The sequence below is a fragment of the Musa acuminata genome, chromosome BXJ1-3 (assembly GCF_036884655.1).
Source record: "Musa acuminata AAA Group cultivar baxijiao chromosome BXJ1-3, Cavendish_Baxijiao_AAA, whole genome shotgun sequence".
Lineage (NCBI taxonomy): Eukaryota > Viridiplantae > Streptophyta > Magnoliopsida > Zingiberales > Musaceae > Musa > Musa acuminata.
The window spans coordinates 7,007,085-7,025,928 of record NC_088329.1 but is presented as its reverse complement, the minus strand read 5'-3'; the positions used below and the strand labels follow the sequence as shown (position 1 = coordinate 7,025,928).

At 46.0% G+C, this 18,844-nt stretch overlaps 3 protein-coding genes across 3 annotated transcripts; 2 read left to right on the top strand and 1 right to left on the bottom strand.

The window, feature by feature from the left end:
* Positions 1-1,652: 1,652 nt before the first annotated feature.
* LOC135619613 (laccase-3-like) lies at positions 1,653-4,350 on the top strand. Its single transcript, XM_065121785.1, has 5 exons — positions 1,653-2,102; positions 2,202-2,353; positions 2,446-2,687; positions 2,865-2,993; positions 3,074-4,350. Exons 1-5 carry the CDS (start codon positions 2,010-2,012, stop codon positions 4,156-4,158), a joined length of 1,701 nt encoding a protein of 566 aa, XP_064977857.1. The 5' UTR covers positions 1,653-2,009; the 3' UTR covers positions 4,159-4,350.
* An 884-nt stretch (positions 4,351-5,234) lies between these two features.
* On the top strand, positions 5,235-7,047 carry LOC103978087 (patellin-6-like). Its single transcript, XM_009393790.3, has 4 exons — positions 5,235-6,134; positions 6,206-6,330; positions 6,389-6,530; positions 6,601-7,047. Exons 1-4 carry the CDS (start codon positions 5,391-5,393, stop codon positions 6,862-6,864), a joined length of 1,275 nt encoding a protein of 424 aa, XP_009392065.2. The 5' UTR covers positions 5,235-5,390; the 3' UTR covers positions 6,865-7,047.
* A 10,018-nt stretch (positions 7,048-17,065) lies between these two features.
* LOC103977797 (WRKY transcription factor WRKY24) lies at positions 17,066-18,808 on the bottom strand. Its single transcript, XM_009393419.3, has 5 exons — positions 18,402-18,808; positions 18,207-18,314; positions 17,689-18,107; positions 17,446-17,607; positions 17,066-17,366 (listed from the first exon to the last, which is right to left on the bottom strand). Exons 1-5 carry the CDS (start codon positions 18,684-18,686, stop codon positions 17,186-17,188), a joined length of 1,155 nt encoding a protein of 384 aa, XP_009391694.3. The 5' UTR covers positions 18,687-18,808; the 3' UTR covers positions 17,066-17,185.
* Positions 18,809-18,844: the final 36 nt, after the last annotated feature.

Here is an 18,844-nt window from a genome sequence, read left to right as displayed (position 1 = left end):
CTGTTTACATTTAGAGAAAGCTGTCCTAATAAAAGCTAATATATCACTTAGTACTTTTTAAAATGTGGTGTACCTTAGAGTTGGAAGAAAAAATCCATTATATGTGAGACAAAGCAATGATTGTTTCTACATTATGGAATTCATTATTAATGATTTTGACTGCAAAATCTTCTTGTCTTAGCTAATTATAAAGTTCCATTTATATTATGAATTCTTCTAGGCACATGATTCTTGCAAGTGGAATTCAAGGCATGGAAGGATTTCATCAGCGCTGGAGTTTGCATGGACACCTTGAGGATACTGAGTACCTCTCTAATTTTTTCGTGTTTTTAATGAATTATCTTTATTGTGATATGTTTCATAAGATTTTACATTACAATTGTATGAAGTCCAATTTTTATTTTGTCATGTCTAATAATGTCATGTCAGCATAACTTATATGTTGTTATTGCCTTATTGGAATATAAGATTGTATAAATTATAAGAACATCTACAGACCAGGAGTTCCAGTTTAATATCATCATTATATTGATATCAAATACTGGATGAGTTCCCAAATCGTTGACTCAACGATAGACATGCATATAATTCTAGGAGATGGATGCAAAGAGTGAAGGAAACCATCTAGCAAACAGTGCAGCCTTGTGCTAGTGTGTCTGTAGCTTTTCACTGATAAACTATATTTTATAAACATGAAAGTTTCTTGTATCAGATGTTAAAGCTTTTTTTTTTAACTACCATTTAATGTTAATATTTTTTTCATGTGCAGAAGAAGATTGGAAGCTTTAAACCAGGGAATAGAAAAGAGGAAAGTTGACATGATCCAGGGAGAGCCTAAACGAGATCCAGTTAGAAAGAAATGGGTGTTTTGGCAGATTTCGTTTGCTCTCTTGTTATTTCGAGTAAGTATATATCAAAGTACATTTGAACTTTTAAGAAATTAATTTATGTTTTGCCTTCGAACTGTTTCTAAGGCAAATATATCTTCATGAGACCTCTACATCAGTTCAGCTCATGACCTTCTGCCTCATCTAAAAACAGTTAATTTTTTACATGTATCTTATTAGAAAAAATTCTTGCTAAAAATGATTAGTATCCTTATAAAAAAAAACATTTTCCTGTACAGATTATGTTGTTGATTTCAAAGGGGTTCTACAGCAGCATTCATGTATTCTAATTAGAATTTGTTCTTTAGCTGCCATAACTCCAGTTCAATCCTGTTTATTACCTGCCTTAACTGGGTGAGTTTGCATTGCATTGTAACGTCAATATGGTTCAGCTGAAGAAGCCAACTGACTTGAAGCTTCCTTTTCTAGTAGATGTCATAAATCAAGCAGTTATGGATTGATGAAGTGTAACCAGAAGAAATCTGGAGGCATGAAGGGTCAAATTAGTTAGATTCAATTTTTCTAACTTGCTGACTTCGATTCAAACAAAAAGATGATGTGGAAACAGAACTTCCTGATGGACTTTAAAGGCCCATTTCACCTTCTACCTGAGAACTACTGGATGAGGTGTCTCCTCCTCCACCAACCCTAACCAAACACCATCACAATGTGTCATAATTCCTACAAAGACTGCAAAAAGTACTTTAAATAGTGGGCTAGTTCAGCTAGCTGTCAAAAAGGTTAGAGCAGTTATCTATGACTCCTTTAACTTCCGTTATCTGCATGTACATGTCATTACCAAATCAATTGGAATGCAGACCTGCAATGATGGAGTTCTTCTCATCCAGGAAAGCAACCCTCTCATTGTGGAAGAAGGCTTGTGCTGCAAGCATTGATGCAATTTTCGTGGTGATCCGGTGGGTGTAACAACTCCCACAGAGATGTACTGCTAACTGTCTTTCTAGAGTTTGATTAAGGACCTGCATTCACTGTCTCCACAAATCCAAAACCTAATCTTCCAACCTCAAACAAACCCATTGCTGGTGTGCATATATAAGCCAACCCCCTTCATGCTCTGTTCCATCATCACCACCGCCACCCATAACAGGATTGAGTTGAGACATGGAGGTTCTCAAGGACTCAATCATCCAATGCTTGCTGTTGTTGCTGCTGTTTGGCTGTGCCAGTGCTGAAGTCCACCACCATGAGTTCGTGGTATGTCTGTCGTATGTACTTATTGTTACATCTCCTCGTTCCTGTGTCGTGTGTACGTGTTTTGAGTTAAGTCGTGCGTGTGTGTGTGCGCGCGCGCAGGTGGAAGCGACGCCAGTGAAGAGGCTGTGCAGGACCCACAACATCATCACAGTCAACGGCCAGTACCCCGGCCCGACGCTGGCGGTCAGGGACGGGGACACGCTCGTGGTCGACGTCATCAACCGGGCCAAGTACAACGTCACGCTTCACTGGTACCTCCTTCCCGGTTCATGCATGCACGTAGACGCTGTTTTTGGTTTGGTTCAGGAGAGAACTGATGCCCGGGTGGCGGTGTTGTTGGCAGGCACGGCGTTCGGCAGCTGCGGACGGCGTGGGCTGACGGCCCCGAGTTCGTGACGCAGTGCCCCATCAGGCCCGGCGGCAGCTACACGTACCGGTTCACGATCGAGGAGCAGGAAGGCACGCTGTGGTGGCACGCGCACAGCTCCTGGCTCAGAGCCACCGTCCACGGCGCTCTCATCATCTACCCTAAACATGGCTCCTACCCTTTCCCTAAGCCCAAGAAAGAAATCCCCGTTATCCTTGGTACTATACCTCTTCCTCCTCTTCTTCTTCTTCAAAGGGTTCAAGCGGACGTAACTCTGAAAACACATGGTTACATGGCCACACCAAGTTCTTGAATATGACGTAAAGAAGAGAAGAGTGACTTGTATGATGACACAACTCCTCTGAAATCATCTTGATGAATCATCTGTTCAACAGGGGAGTGGTGGAACGAGGATCCCATTCGTGTAGTGCGGCGGGCGGCGAGGACCGGAGCCGCCCCAAATGTGTCCGATGCCTTCACAATCAATGGCCAGCCCGGCGATCTCTACAAATGCTCCAACAAAGGTAACATTTCGATCGTCAGTGAGAGGTCGTGATGATGGTGTTGTTCTCATGGTAGAGAGTGATCGTATGTGGTGTTACAGAGACGACGGTGTTCACGGTGGCGCCCGGTGAGACCAACCTGCTGCGGTTCATCAACGCGGCCCTCAATAACGAGCACTTCATCAGCATCGCTGGCCACAAAATGACGGTGGTGGCGGCCGACGCCGCCTACACCAAGCCCTTCACCACCTCGGTCCTTATGCTGGCGCCGGGGCAGACGACCGACGTGCTCCTCACAACCGACCAGCCGGCCGGGCGCTACTACATGGCCGCCCACGCCTACGCCAGCGCTCGCGGCGTCGCCTTCGACAACACCACCACCACCGCCATTCTCGAGTACACCAACAGCGGGTGCCCCACCAAGAACCGCCCCGGAGTCCGCCCAGCGTTCCCGATGCTCCCGGCCTTCAACGACACGCCCACCGCCACTGCCTTCGCCGCCGGCATCAGAAGCCCACGCCCCGTCAAGATACCTAGCCCCATCGACCACCACCTCTTCTTCACCGTTGGACTGGGCCTGTTCAACTGCCCACCCGCCCGGCGCTGCGGCGGCCCCAACGGAACCCGTTTCGGCGCCAGCATGAACAACGTCTCCTTCCAGCTGCCTACCCGCCTCTCCATCCTGCAAGCCTATCACATGGGAGTGCGGGGGGTGTTCACCACCGACTTCCCGGCGGCGCCACCGGTCCAGTTCGATTACACCGCCGCCAACATCAGCCGGGCGCTGTGGCAGCCTGTGCCAGGGACGAAGTTGTACCCGCTCAAGTACGGGTCGGTGGTGCAGCTGGTGCTGCAGGGCACCAACATCTTCGCGGGGGAGGAGCACCCCATGCACATCCACGGGTACCACTTTTACGTGCTGGCGACCGGGTTCGGCAACTTCGACCCCGCGAGGGACGCCACCAGCTTCAACCTGGTGGACCCGCCGCTACGGAACACGGTGGGGGTGCCGGTGAACGGGTGGGCGGTGATCCGGTTCGTGGCGGACAACCCGGGTGTGTGGCTGATGCACTGCCACCTCGACGTGCACATCACCTGGGGCTTGGCCATGGCGTTCCTGGTGGAGAACGGCGTCGGCAAGCTGCAGTCTCTGGAGCCGCCTCCGGCTGACCTTCCTCGGTGCTGATCGACGTTCCAAATCCACAGTCGCGTCTTCGTAATTTGCAGTCCTCGTGTTGTATTGTGGCACTGTCATCTGCTCCTCTTCTTCTTCTTCTTCTTCTTCTTCTTCTTCTGGTTTGTTTGGCGATCGAAGTCAGTCACTATTGAGTTACCAAGTCTCTCATTGATCTGTTGCAATGTTTAGATCTCGTAAAAATGATTTGTCGCACATTATCATCATTAAAAATGATGAAGCATTTTAGATCCGTCATTCAAGTTTAACAGAAACAAAAAAAAGGATCAATCATCCATCGGCTCGACACTCCCTACCTAAATCGTTCACTTACTTTTGGCATTGCTCGACACTCCCTACCTAAATCTGCTGCATAAGATACTCCCACGGAATGATGCTAAACTAATTAGTCTTATAATTTCAAACTAATCCACCTCATTGACTAATCCTATCTTTGATGTGCAATCAATCGTAGACTTGGGATCAGACCTGGAAATGTATTCTAATCATCTATCAGGATAATAATTACCTTATAGCTTAATGCACTACGATAAGAAGCCATGCAGCTCATCAGTCTACCCAGACGTGCACAGTGTTCCACACTTGTGATCCTTTAATTTAAACTTCTCTCGGTCTACGAGAAAGCTTTGCTCAAATCTCTTTCATCTTCTTTTGCCCTCATCCAAAACTAAACTTGCCAATCTCATTCAAACCCAACCTTTCTGTCACTGCATAAGGTTAAAGTGAGCTTCTAAAAGCTATTGCTCTCCCTAAATGCTGTTTCAATTCGGAATTAGATCCTAAAGAAGAAGACTGATCTCATCTTCAAATCCAAGGAGATCACTGTTGTGGTAGTCATTCTTGAGCTTTAGTTTAAAAGGTTCCTTCCTTAAGCATCTGTCTCTTTATGGTGGCAAAGCACAGTCTCGCTTTTGGTCTTGTTGGAGTCCTTTTGTTGCGCCATTGTAATATCAATCTTTGATGCTGCCAAAGGCGACTGCTTTAGGAAATAGATTGTGGAATCATCTTTGAAGATTTGTGATGTGTTGGTGAAGAGAACAGAAAGAGAATATAACACAACACATCATTCAGAAAGAACACTCACGGATCATTCATGTCCATGACACAATAAAAGCTCTCTCTCTCTCTACTAAAGCAATAGTAGTAGTAGTAGTAGCAGCAGTCAACACAAGGAAGAGGAAGACTACGTACCTTGGTCTCTCTTCCTTCTCTCAACTCTTACAATGGAGGCATCTCAAGCAACCAGTGAGCCCGTTCATTTTTCCAAACCTGCCACCAAGCGAAGCCTGTTGAGCTCTCTCATGGAGGCCACAACCGGCGCCACGGCGGTCTCCACCGTCCCCGACAGCTCCCCTTCGTTCAAGGAGGACACCTACCTCCTCTCCACCCTCAAGTCGTCCGAGCAGAAGGCACTTCGGGAGCTCAAGCAGCTCCTCTCCGCCTGCCCCACGCCCATCTCCATGTGGGGCGTGCCACTCGACCCCTCCGCGCCCGGCGACGACCGGGCCGACGTCGTCCTCCTCAAGTTCCTGCGAGCCCGCGACTTCGACGCGGGGCAGGCGCACGACATGTTGCTGCGGTGCGCGGAGTGGCGACGGGAGTTCGGCGCCGACGGGGTGACGGAGGAGGAGCTGGTGGGGTTCAAGGAGCTGGAGGGCGTGGTGGCGTACATGCACGGCTGGGACCGGCGCGGCCACCCCGTGTGCTACAACGCCTACGGCGTATTCAGGGATAAGGCCGTGTACGAGAGCGTGCTGGGCAACCCCGAGAAGCTGAAGCGCTTCCTCCGGTGGCGCATCCAGGTCATGGAGCGCGGCGTCCGCCTGCTCCAGCTCCGTCCCGGCGGCGTCAACTCCATCATCCAGGTCACCGACCTCAAGGACATGCCCAAGCGCCAGCTCCGAACCGCCTCCAATCACATCCTCTCCCTCTTTCAGGACAATTACCCTGAAATGGTCACGAGAAAGGTCAGCGCACGGCGAACTCTCTTCTTTGCTTCATCTCTGTTCTTTAACCAGCCCTTCCACCTCCACACCAGGTGTTCGTCAACGTGCCGTGGTATTTTACCGTGATGTACTCAATGATCGGTCCATTTCTGACGGAGAGGACGAAGAGCAAGTTCGTGATCGCCAGAGAAGGGCATGTGGCTGAGACGCTCTACAGGTAATCTATCCAAACTTCTCCGCTCAGTGATCCCTGTTACAACATGCGTTGGCTGCAGGTTCATCAGGCCGGAGTTCGTGCCGGTGAAGTACGGAGGGCTGAGCAGGCCCGGGGATCTCCAGAACGGCCCACCCAAGCCAGCCACCGAGTTCACCATCAAAGGTGGAGAAAGAATGAGCCTTGAGATCGACGGCATTGAGGTAAACTGATCTCCACTTGTCTTCTCCGGTTGGCCGTAGACCACTGCACTGTGATTGAATCGTGGACCAGGGAGGGGCGACCATCACCTGGGACATGGTGGTGGGAGGATGGGACTTAGACTACGGCGCTGAGTACGTGCCGAGCGACGCTGGAGGCTACACGGTCGTCGTGGAGAAGACGAGGAGGATTCCGGCCACGGCAGACGAGCCGATCCACCATGTGTTCACTGCCAAGGAGGCAGGGAAGATGGTGCTGTCCGTAGACAACACCAACTCGAGGAGAAGGAAGGTGGCTGCTTACAGATACTTCGTCTGCAGATCATCATCTTCTTAGATGTTTTACATTCCTTGCTCTGAGTTATCTGAGTAGTGTCGGCTTTTAGTCTTTGTGTGTGCATTAGAGATTGAAATCATAGCTGGCACTGCACTGGTTGACTTTCTTGTTGACGTCAACGTGTTCAATCCGTATACTGTTGAAGCTGATCTTAATCAATCAGTCCATTGGTATAAACTTAGAATCAAAGGAGATTTCTCTTCGTGATTTATTTGCTATTTATTTATAACCCTGTTTTAATAACTTTTGATACTTCTATATACCCCTTCTTGAATGGACTTAAATGATCTAATTATCTTTGTCATTTTTTTTCTCCTCCTTGTGAGTGGCAATGAGTAATATCATATTAGGCAAACATAAATATCTTCTTCGTCGAGCAATGAGCAATGATTGACGTCAAGCGATGTCGATATTAACGACGTTGGATGATGGAATGGCAAGAAGTAGCGTCAACGTAGTTACGATTCCGACCGACGAATGAAATAAGAAGGTATAAAAATAAAATTATGATTGATAGTTGAGAGATAATAAATAATAAATTTAATTTTATTATTTATTAGAGAGTTACCAATAACCAAATGGGGTTACCAATAGCAAACATCCTAATAAATCAATGTAGCATTCTTTACCCTGCTAAGATAGAGACTAAGAAACAGTGGCAACGGTAGCCTATACCATTGACTTACCTTCACAAACCATGTCAACCGAAACAAGAAGAATTGTAGGCCTTCTAGAAGATGTGTTGTCAGTGACAGCCAGCAGAAGCTTCCCATGGAGTCAACAAAGAAGACAAATTGACCTATCAAACACAACTTTGCCAGGGAGTTTGGCCAACACAGGTGGAGGAGAATGTTTCAAGGCTTACATCTGTTGCAACTCTGGCCATCAACTCAAACTATTCAGATTATTTTATTCTCGCAAGCATCATTGACTCTCTTGTCTTCTTTTTCCTTCTTCTCGTCTCAACCATTTTAGAACGTCTTTATATGCTTCATCATGCATCGACTGAGTTGGAATTGTCGCGGTCTATGAAGAGACATGATCATATGAACTTGAAACCCTAGTAAGCTGAGAGCAGATTACCACTTCATGATCTATATTGACAGCATCACTTGTGCAGAATAAATCAATGAAATATATTGCTATTTTCATGTAATTTTCTAAGACATGGTTAACATGACAAACAGTTTACGTCAATCTCTGATCTACACTGACTTGAGGAACATGTTCTATCGAAATCTGAGTCTTAGTAGGGGAAGAGGTTAACATGTTAGTTATGACATGTTCTTTGATAGTCGTTTTTAATATATTTAATATTATAATTTTATATTTTTTTTAATTTTTAAGTTATTATAAAAAATTATCATATGATTTATATCTTATCATACTAAGCATTTTTAGAGTCTCTTTTTTAGTTTCTTTATATATTTTAAATTTTATCTTATTTTTATAATTTTATTAATTTTTAAAATATAATCTTTTAGTAAAAAATATTTTTTTGGACTTCCTCGCACTACCATCGACTCTTTCTTAAGATTATACCTCTATATTTAGTTTTATCAAAAATCTCCTTGGTCAAGCTCTTAATCTTATTAATCATTATAGCCTTAATAATATTAATATTATCCTTATTTAAATTTTAAATCATCTTTCTTTATATTTTATTCTTAAAAATATTTATATTATCATCTTTAAAATTTTATTCTTAAAGTGAGTATTTATAATTATAAGATCATACTGTTAGGATCGAGAGCACTAAGAGAGGGGGGGGGGGGTGAATTAGTGCAGCGGAAATCTTTCAGCGATTAAAAATGAAAGCTGCGTTCGTTCGATAAAAACGATTTCGATGTAAAAGCCGATTTTAAGATTACTTAAGATTAAGCGCAGTTTTACTTCTAAACGTAGTTTACGTCTAAACACAATTTACGTTTAAATGCAGTTTGCGTCTAAACGCAGTTTTACGTCTAAACGCAGATTTACGTCTAAACGCAGATTTACGTCTAAACTCAGTTTACGTCTAAAACGTAGTTTTACGTTTAAACGTAGTTTGCGTCTAAACGCAGTTTTACGTCTAAACGCAGATTTACGTCTAAACGCAGATTTACGTCTAAACTCAGTTTACGTCTAAAACGTCTAAACACAGTTTGGGCAGTTTTACGTCTAAACGCAATTTTACGTCTAGACGCAGTTTCAAAGGGATCTGAACTTAGAAACTCGTTCGTAAAAGCGCAGAAGACAGTTTTGCAGAATCAAGGCGTAAACGTAAACTGCAATGTAAATATCGTACGAAAACACTGGTTTACGTCTGAAAGCAGATTCGGACAGATCAGCACTTAGAAACTTGTTCGTGAAGGCGCAGAAGACAGTTTTGCAGAATCAAAACGTAAACGTAAACTGTAATGTACGAAAACACCGATTTACGTCTGAATGCAGATTCGGAAAGAACAGCACTTAGAACTTGTTCGTAAAAGCGCAGAGAGCAGTAGTTATGAAGGAGGTTTGCAGTAATGATAAAGTGCTCAAAATAAACGCAAACCAGAGATTTAGAGTGGTTCGGTCAGTCTTGACCTACTCCACTTTTGGCTTCCTCCACCGACGAGGTCACCGACGTCAACTAGAGGCCTTCCTTCAATAGGCGAAGGCCAACTGCCCTTTTACAGTTTCTCTCCTTTTGACAGGCTCAGGAGACAACCTTTACAGACCTTTCTCTCCTCACTTTACAACTCAAAACTTGAAGAACAAGGAGGAGACTTAAAGGCTTTACAACACTTTTGAGCTCTTAGAATCACAGAAAAGATCAAGATTTCGGTGTAGGTCTGTATCTTTTCAGTGCTGAATGGGTGGGGTATTTATAGGCCCCAACCCAATTCAAATTTGGAGCTCAAAACGATCAAATCCCGGAATTCCGGGATCAGGCGGTTGCACCTCTTGACTGGAGAGGTTGCACCGCCTTGACACGGACTTAGCTGGTTTTGCCTAAGTCGTGCGGCACCCTTGCGCGTCCGTCCGCAAAGGTCAGCCTCCCCGAAGCCTCCCATTGTCCCTTAGGACCAACAAAAGAGAGAACGGGTTAAAGAGAACGCCTCAAACGGGATCCACAAGCAAACATGTCCGAAAAACACTTCATAGACAAAGCAAATTACAAACAGACTTTACAAGCTCTGAACAGTGGCACAACAAAGGGTAAAATGGTCCATTACAGACCGAAAAGCTCTCGAGCGTGTCCACATGACACAACCTTTATTTACAAGCCTAAAGAGGCCACCAACCCAACTAAAATGGGACTATTAAGCCTTCGGCCGCCCCTTTACATTCTGTACAAGGCATGAACATGCCAAAAGACACGGACATACATAAGCATTACATCAAACACCTTGTTTAGAAGTTTGTCCGTGACATTCTCCCCCACTTATCCCTTCGACGTCCTCGTCGAAGCCTTTGTGAACACTGCAACTCTTCGCCTTTGCTGAGTCTTCAATCTTCTGCTCCAGCTGCAATGCGCCTCCTGGCTCCCAACTGCTCTCCGCTGCTGTTTTTGAGTAGTCGAACCTTTGATCCGCCATGCTGCTTCAACTCGCCAATGACTCTGACTCTGGTGTGGGGTTGGCTGAGTTGTGTTGATCCTCGTTGATTCCTGCGGATCCACCAAATGAAGGAAAAGACCATTCTTACTGCGCCAGTTTCTCAAAATTTCCACATGCTGCTTGAACTGGGTGGATGCTTGTTGGAGCTTTAACGAGCATCGCCTCGCAAACTTCTGAAGTTTTGGGTCCTTCCTCCACAAAATCTGCTCATTGACTCTTCTTTCAGTTAGTTGTCACATCCAAGTAGGTTCGCATCACTTCCGCTTTCGATTGGCATTTCGTTGGGAAATGAAGCGGACAATCTACTCTCAGTAGCACTGATCACCGTTGGTGAGGATTTGACAACTATTGTCTTCCATTATCTTCGAAGGGTCTTTGAACTTGTGCAGAGCTCCTCTGCTAGATAGATAAGAGAACTGGGGTACTCGGTTTCGCCCATTCTCTTAAGAGTTGAGAAGGCAAAGGTTACTTGACTTCGCCCGCCTCCTCGAAGTTGTACTTCTTGCATCGAGCTGGTTACTGGCCTTCGCCTGCTCTTTGCTCACACTTCTGAAGCACTTGAAGTGTTTGCACTCCTTGCGTTGAGTTAGCTACTGTGATTCACCTTCTCAATGCCATTGAACTTCTGGAATGCAGGAAGTTTTCACCCCAACTTGGAGTAATTCTCTGATAGATGAGGTCGCCTCTGGGATTGTACCGTCTTCTCCATCAACCCTGCCGCCTACTCCACTGAGTAGCAAAGGTACAGCACCACGTACTGCCTGCTTCGTTCCTTGGTCGTGCACTCTTGCATGACCCGAAGTCCTTCACTTACGGCTATCTTGATGAGAAACTTGTTGACACCGGTCTTACGAAGTTTCTTGGCCTCTGCCCTTCAGCCTTGTCTCGGTACTTGGAGATTGCCTCTCCATGCTCCACCTCCTCGGCCCCTTTCACGACCAAGCGCTCTCCCTCCGTGAGAGCAAGGGATCAATGACTTTGACGGAAGTCCCGCCTCTGCGGTACCATGGCGCTGCCATGCCCATGGCCCTACTATCCGTCGCCTCGCATCTACATCCCTTTTCTTCACAATCAGTAGATATGCCTTCGTGACACTCCTCTGAGTCCACCTCCATTCTCACTGATTGCTTGATTTTGGGTAGTTAAGTCCCTCTGGACTTGTCGTCGCTTCCTCGCCCCTTTCGACCTCCTGCTTCAACACCTCTGTGTTCTCCAAGCAATCTGTTTGGTCGATGGAAATACAGACTACAACTCCCATGTATGGCCTCTGCCATCACATTGTAGGGTTTGCACCGATTCTGTTCTCCTTAGCTTCCTTGGTAGCAACGTTCGCTTACTCGACCTTGTCCTCTGACTTGTCGGGCTCCCTTAAGCGAATATGAGCTCTGGAGCAGTCCAACTCTCCAGCTGCTTCGATCATACCTCTGCATGATCAAGTCCCTCTCATGGGACTCACTGGTACTTGCATTCGAACTTTTCCCTTGGTGGAACCCAGCCCCCATATGCTGATGACCAAGGTTTTCATCCGATGCAAAATTCGGTGCACGCCCGGAAGACCCGCCTCTGCGATACCATGGCCTTCACTCCTTGAATCCATAGCCCTTCTTGCCGTCGTGTTGTTCACCAAAGCGGAGCTCCCAGTAGCTCCCGATCATACCTCCATATGATCTAGACCCTCCCGGGACTGTGTCGTGTGTGTCGCATTGCCACGAACTATTCACCCACGATCCGCTGCACCATGTCGCCTCCTGGTGACATCTCCATTGCATTCTGATCCTTGTGGAATAAACTCGAATTGTGAACCCTCCATGTGTGGCCTCTGCCAATACATCGCAGGGTCTCCTCCACCTTCGATTTTGTTCGCTCCTTTGGCAATCGACCTTCATCCACCCACTCTTGGGTCACACCTAGATGAAGCACCGCTCTAGGACAGTCCGTCGCCTAGAAGCTCCCGAAGTCCACCGACTTCGCTGTAAATTGTGCACCATTGCCTGGATCCTGGGCCTCTGCCCCTACCAGCACAATCTCCGCTGCGCACCGCTTCCTTCATAGCAACTCGAATGGCAACACTATGGCATATTCTTCAAGAGTACCCGCCTCTGCATCCTCTTGCCCCGTGCTAAGGCCTTCTGAACTCAATTTCGCCTCCGCAAATTGAGTCGCCTTAGTTCCTCCATCAAATGCTCCTCCGAGATAAGGTGCATGTGCCCCGAAGCTCCCTTCGTCTTTGGCACCATGCAAGATGAGTCTGCTCCGTCAGAATGAAGGACCCATAGAACAACATGATCTTACTCTTGCCTCTGCAAGAGTTCATGTCCTTGACCTCTGTCTAAGGAAAGCACTGTGCCTCTGCTCCATGTTCCAACTTCTATGCTGGCTCCCTTCAAGCGGCTTGAGTACTTCGCCAAGTTACCCCCAAGTTGCTCCGCTCCTCGTTTTTTTTTTTTTTTTTTGCATTGAGTTGATGGTGGCCCTCACGCCCACCATTCCACGGGTCAGCCCTCCCTTGAGTCCGATCTCCATATCGACTCTAAGTGTGCCTTCATTTAAGTTGCTTCAGGTCGCTCCCCCACTTGATCTCGCAATGCATCCACCCATGCATTCTCTCGAGCGAGATCATGTGACAACTCCTCGCTGCTTGCTCGGTCCATTGAGCTTCGTGGAGTTGTTGTTTGTGAGGTACTCCTCCTCAACATGTGAAGTCCGTCTCACATGATTCTCCCTCTGGAGAGCCGAGACTTATCCCTCCTGGATAACTGTCCCGTTGGAGCAACATCTCTCTTCGTTTCGGAGACCACCATCCCCTTGGACTACTCCGATCTGCTGAACAAACTGTGCATTGTTCTGCCTCTTGCAAACGCACTTGCTAGATTGCGCCTCCACGTCAATACAGCCACCGCTGCACCCCTCCAGGCCTAGCAACATGCTGAACTCGTTGCACACTTCAGCCTCCTCCGGACGTATCCTTCGCATGCCGAAGAGAAAGTTTCAATGCTCCATGGCGCCGAGTCTCGGTCGCCTTGGGATGACCACGAACAATCCATCGTCCGCATACAAGCCCATGCATGAGTACCGAATTCTTCGAGTTAGCAATTCCCCTCACCTCTGTGAGCTTTGCACAACTCTTTCGGTCGCTGAGCAACTCATTCCACTTTGCATGGTCTCGTCCTTTTGCCAAGCGCCTCGCTTGCCTTGAGCACCATCAAGTAAAGTTGTCAACGTTGAGCCGTAGCTCAAACTCAGCCATCCCAACCTTTGTGCGCTCCAGATTCTTCCAAGCTTGCCTGTTCTCGTGGTGCCTCTTGCGCGAAGGGTTGGCCATTCCTCAGAATGCCAATCTCAGATGCCCGCTCCTCTGAGCGACTCTTTTCCCTACATCTTCATGCCCGTTTTCCCTCAAACGGTCGCGCATGTGCTGACTGCCCTCAACGCAGCCCCGCTAGGTCCCCCACGTTTGCATGTCAAGTGTTTCTATGAGTGCTTGTCCCGCTCTGATACCATATGACACGGACTTAGCTGGTTTTGCCTAAGTCGTGCGGCACCCTTGCGCGTCCGTCCGCAAAGGTCAGCCTCCCCGAAGCCTCCCATTGTCCCTTAGGACCAACAAAAGAGAGAACGGGTTAAAGAGAACGCCTCAAACGGGATCCACAAGCAAACATGTCCGAAAAACACTTCATAGACAAAGCAAATTACAAACAGACTTTACAAGCTCTGAACAGTGGCACAACAAAGGGTAAAATGGTCCATTACAGACCGAAAAGCTCTCGAGCGTGTCCACATGACACAACCTTTATTTACAAGCCTAAAGAGGCCACCAACCCAACTAAAATGGGACTATTAAGCCTTCGGCCGCCCCTTTACATTCTGTACAAGGCATGAACATGCCAAAAGACACGGACATACATAAGCATTACATCAAACACCTTGTTTAGAAGTTTGTCCGTGACAGCCTGGCAGAGCTCGAAGACTGAGCCCAGGCGGTTGCACCTCTCTGTCAGGGGCGGTTGCACCGCTTGAGTCTGGCTCGGAGACTGAGCCCCAGGCGGTGCCACCTCTTGACTGAGGCGGTTGCACCTCTCTGCCAGAGCTCGAAGACCGAGCTCAGGCGGTGCCACCTCCTGGCCTAGGCGGTTGCACCTCCTGGTGCAATCAAGGTCCGAATGGTTAGCTCCATTCGGCCCAATTTCAGTCTTTCAGGGGCCCAATTGCCCCAAGATTAAGCTAATGGGATCACCTCCCATTTTTCAACTTAATCAACGTGCTAACTACGATTAGATCTAAGACAATTTCTGCAGCTTTGCTTCGGTGCGTCAATCGCTTCTTCCGGCGAGTTTCCGGCGAACTTCCATCGATCATCCGATGAACCCTCGGTGATGCTCTTGCGGACTTCCGGCAAACTCCTGGACTTTGCGACGATCCACTTGGCGAGTTCCGATGAGCTTCGCTTGGCAAGCTTCTGGACTTCTCGGATCTGTTCTCGCAGAACCTCCGACGACCGTCCGAACTTCCGTCGAACTCTCGAACTCCCAACGTGATCATGAACTTGACTCCGGCGCAACTCCTGCTGCTTGTCTAACTTTCATCGTAGTTAATCCTGCACACTCAAAACAAAACTTCAATCGAGACAATTAATCCTAAGCGATTAACCAAGTTGTCTGGCATGTCATTGGTCCCTCGACGCTTCGTCCGATTTTTCGGCGCATCGTCCTTTCCTGCGGCCTATTGCCCAATCGGCCAGTTGGCTCCGCAACTCCGATATCCTTGGCACAATACCCGCTCTTCTTGGCCCGATGCCCGAGTCCACGGCCCGAAGCCTTCTGTCGATACGTCGACCGATCCACCGGCCCGACGTCCAATCTTCTGACATGTTCCTCCGGCACAACATGATTTTCTTGCTTTAATTGTCTCATCCTGATCAAAGCATCCTGCGTCACTCAAAACGCAGATTAAATCATAAACATATATCAAGTAGTTTCATCATCAAAATACGAGATTCAACACATACGAAATTATAAAATCTAAAATCATACCACTATCTTCATTCATCTTCTTATAACTAAAACCTCCTACACCCCTCTATATTCAACATATGTTTTTCTCTATGGTAATTTAAATCTCCTCTAATTATAAGTTTTTCAATTATATATATTCGATATCATCTAAGTTTTTCTAATATATTTTTTTTATTTGATCATCCATTCAACTTAAAGGACATAAGCACTAATGGATATTCAAAACCTCTTATCTTTTCATAAATTTTAGAATTATAAATCTATCTCTAAATCTTTTTATATTTATAATATTTTTCTTAAGATCCTTATCAATAATATTTCTTATATTATTTTTAAGTTTAGCTTTTCTAATATATCAAATTTTAAATTTAGTAGTATCAATCTCTCTATATTTTTTCCTTATCTACTTAGTCTCTTATAAGCAAATAATATTTATTCTTCTTGTAATCAAAATACTTACTAATTATAATTTATTCCCTTAAAGTGTTCGTATATTCTAATTTACTAATTTGACTCTATATTCTTGGACTAACTTTTATTAACATTAATCCAAAACAAATAAGAGAACCCTTAACTTCTTGACACAAACATGGGTAATTTACTAATTTAACTTTATATTCTTGGACTAACTTTTATAAATATTAATCCAAAACAAATGAGATGATCCTTAACTTCTCAACACAACATTTGGGCATCGATGTGACGAGTGATTTTCTAACCCATCATTTGTAATTCGAGAACACCTAGGTGGTAAAGGTATATTGCATCACTTTCAGATAATGATCTAGCTCTATATTGAAATTAATTAAAATTTATATTCATAAAAATATATTATAATTTTACGTTCATAGTTAATGACCTAGGATCAACATTGATGATATTTGATAATTGATAGATCATTATTATTTATGATAATTGAGAGACCATAAATAATATATTTATATTTTATTATTTATTAGAGAGTTATTAATATTAAAATAGGGTTACCAAGCATACTTCATAATAATAAATCAATGTAGTATTCTTTATCCTGCTAACATAGAGACTAAGAAACAGTGGCAATTGTAGCCTATACCATTGACTTACCTTCACAAACCATGTCAACCAAGACAGGAATATGTGTAGGCCTTCTGAAACATGTGTCGGCAGTGACAGTCAGCAAAAGATTTCCATGGAGTCAACAAAAAGGACAAGTTGACCTACCAGATACGACTTTGCCAGGATGTCCGGCCAACACGTGGAGGAGAATCCTACCGCCGTAGATCTTTGACTTTGACTTCACTGAGATCTTGTTCATCTGGGTGATGAGAATGTTTCAGGCTTACAGCTGTTGCAACTCTGGTCATCAACTCAAACTAATCAGACTAGTTTTTTCTTGTAAGCATCGTGTACTCTCGTCTTCCCTTTCCTTCTCATTTCAACCATTTTAGACCACTAGAGAACCGAGCAAGAACAAGTGTTTCTATGTTTCATCATGCATCATTTGATTTGGAATTGTAGTCGATCTATGAAGAGACATGATCATATGAACTTGAAACCCTATGAAGCTGAGAGCAGATTACTACTCGATGATCTATATTGGCAGCATCACTTGCACAGAATAAATCAGTGAAATATATCGCTATTTTCCTGTAATTTTCTAAGACACGGTTCACATGACAAACAGTTTACATCAATCTCTGCTCGACACAGACTCGAGGAACATGTTCTGTAGGAATCCGTGTGTTAGTAGGGGAAGAGGTTAACATGATCAGCCATGGCTGAATCAGGTTGAGGTGTTCTAGCTGCAGGAACATCATGGTTGTGCTTTCCCTCGTACGTGGTGATCACCGATCTCGGGTCGTTTGATGCCCTCTCCACATGCTTCCTAACCGGGCAGCCATTACTGGTGCACTTGTAGTAGCTCCTGTTCATGACATGGTGTGATAGGAAGAGTAGGAAGAGAGACAAGCAGCTCCAAGGAGAAGATGGGAGTGCGAGCTCACCTGGGATTTCGATTCGCCTTGACCACCTTCTGCCCGTACTTCCTCCATCGATATCCATCGTCAAGAATGTCAACGTCGCTGGGAGTCTGCACCACCACTCTCGGCTCACGAACTGTCCTGTTTCCGGGAGCTGAGAAGCACTTACCCTCATCTTCCTTCCTCCTGCAAGATGAACAAAGCCCTTTCTCTCTCATTTCAATTCTCGTGCAAAAGCATCGAACTGAGTCATGTGCCGAAGCTTACGAGCGCTTCGCGTCGTGCTCGTCGTCGTCGAATTCCTTTGCCTCAGATCCACAGCAAGAAACTGATGAATTCTCAGGTGTCAGAACTGGATCAGCAAAGCAATGATCGGATGTCTGGGAAGGCAGAGGAGCTGAAAGCTTTCTGGTGGACAGAGGCTTTGGGTGGTTGTGGCTGCCCTTGTACACGATCTCAGTAATCTCTCCATCAGTGGACATCTCCACCTTCTTCTTCGTTGGGCAATCGGGATAAGTGCACTTGTAATAGCCGACCGGGTTCTCGCTTCCCTTAATCTGTTTCTGGCCATACTTCCTCCAGTTGTATCCATCATCTGATCTCCTCTGCCCTCTCACGGCCTGAGAAGAACTTGCATGAATTGGGACAACATCTTCAACTTTGACTTCGGGTTTTCGTTCTCCTCCCTGTGATGATCAAAAGACAAATCCAACCTTGACATGTTATCCATGGAATTTAGGCACAGAAGCATCATTACTACATGGAATTCTTATCAAAGACTTTGCCTGGGTTTGGAAACAGAAGTCGGAGTAGGCTCCATCCTGTGAATTAGCAGAGAAGCTCCAGTTCAGATGCTGTGCAGGGAGAGAACCGGTGGTTGGAGAAGGCAACATCTATGCAGGAGCAGAAGGAAAAGTTAAGTCTCACATATCCAATCACATAAATCACAAGAGTGAATCATGCTCGGCTTATCAACTTACAGAGGAAGCGGGGAGGAGGAGTGGAGATTCCAAGAGCTCGGTAAGGCTGAGGCTGGTTGGGAAAGAGAAGGAAGGAGATGGAGGAGGAGGGGAGAGAGGCAGGAAGGGAGGAGGTGCAGACTTGAACTTGGATGTGCCACCTGTATCACCCCCTGCCAATTCCCAGCTCATCTCAAGCCTTGTCATGTCCTCGCCTTGGCTATTACCGACGCCTGTCAACAGCTCAGTGAAGGTGGCGTAGATAGACGCAGCTGAGCTCCCCAAGCTCCTCGTGGAAGAAGCCATGGCGAGAGAGAGAGAGAGAGAAAGAGAGAGAGAGAGAAGAGGAGAAGCTTAATAGTCGTTAAACAGGTGGAGGAAGGTGAGGACTGATATTTGCATAACATATCTCGTAAGTTATACGTCTGTGTGTGTGTGTGTGTGTGAGAGAGAGAGAGAGAGAG

Excerpts from the sequence above, each read along its gene's own strand:
- LOC135619613 (XM_065121785.1), top strand. The coding sequence starts at position 2,010 with ATGGAGGTTCTCAAGGACTCAATCATCCAATGCTTGCTGTTGTTGCTG. Across the intron at positions 2,103-2,201 it reads TCCACCACCATGAGTTCGTG|GTGGAAGCGACGCCAGTGAA; the intron begins GTATGTCTGTCG and ends GCGCGCGCGCAG. Across the intron at positions 2,994-3,073 it reads CTACAAATGCTCCAACAAAG|AGACGACGGTGTTCACGGTG; the intron begins GTAACATTTCGA and ends GTGGTGTTACAG.
- LOC103977797 (XM_009393419.3), bottom strand. The coding sequence starts at position 18,686 with ATGGCTTCTTCCACGAGGAGCTTGGGGAGCTCAGCTGCGTCTATCTAC. Across the intron at positions 17,608-17,688 it reads GAGCACGACGCGAAGCGCTC|GAGGAAGGAAGATGAGGGTA; the intron begins GTAAGCTTCGGC and ends TTCATCTTGCAG. Across the intron at positions 17,367-17,445 it reads AAGGCGAATCGAAATCCCAG|GAGCTACTACAAGTGCACCA; the intron begins GTGAGCTCGCAC and ends TGTCATGAACAG.
- LOC103978087 (XM_009393790.3), top strand. The coding sequence starts at position 5,391 with ATGGAGGCATCTCAAGCAACCAGTGAGCCCGTTCATTTTTCCAAACCT. Across the intron at positions 6,135-6,205 it reads CTGAAATGGTCACGAGAAAG|GTGTTCGTCAACGTGCCGTG; the intron begins GTCAGCGCACGG and ends CCTCCACACCAG. Across the intron at positions 6,331-6,388 it reads GTGGCTGAGACGCTCTACAG|GTTCATCAGGCCGGAGTTCG; the intron begins GTAATCTATCCA and ends CGTTGGCTGCAG.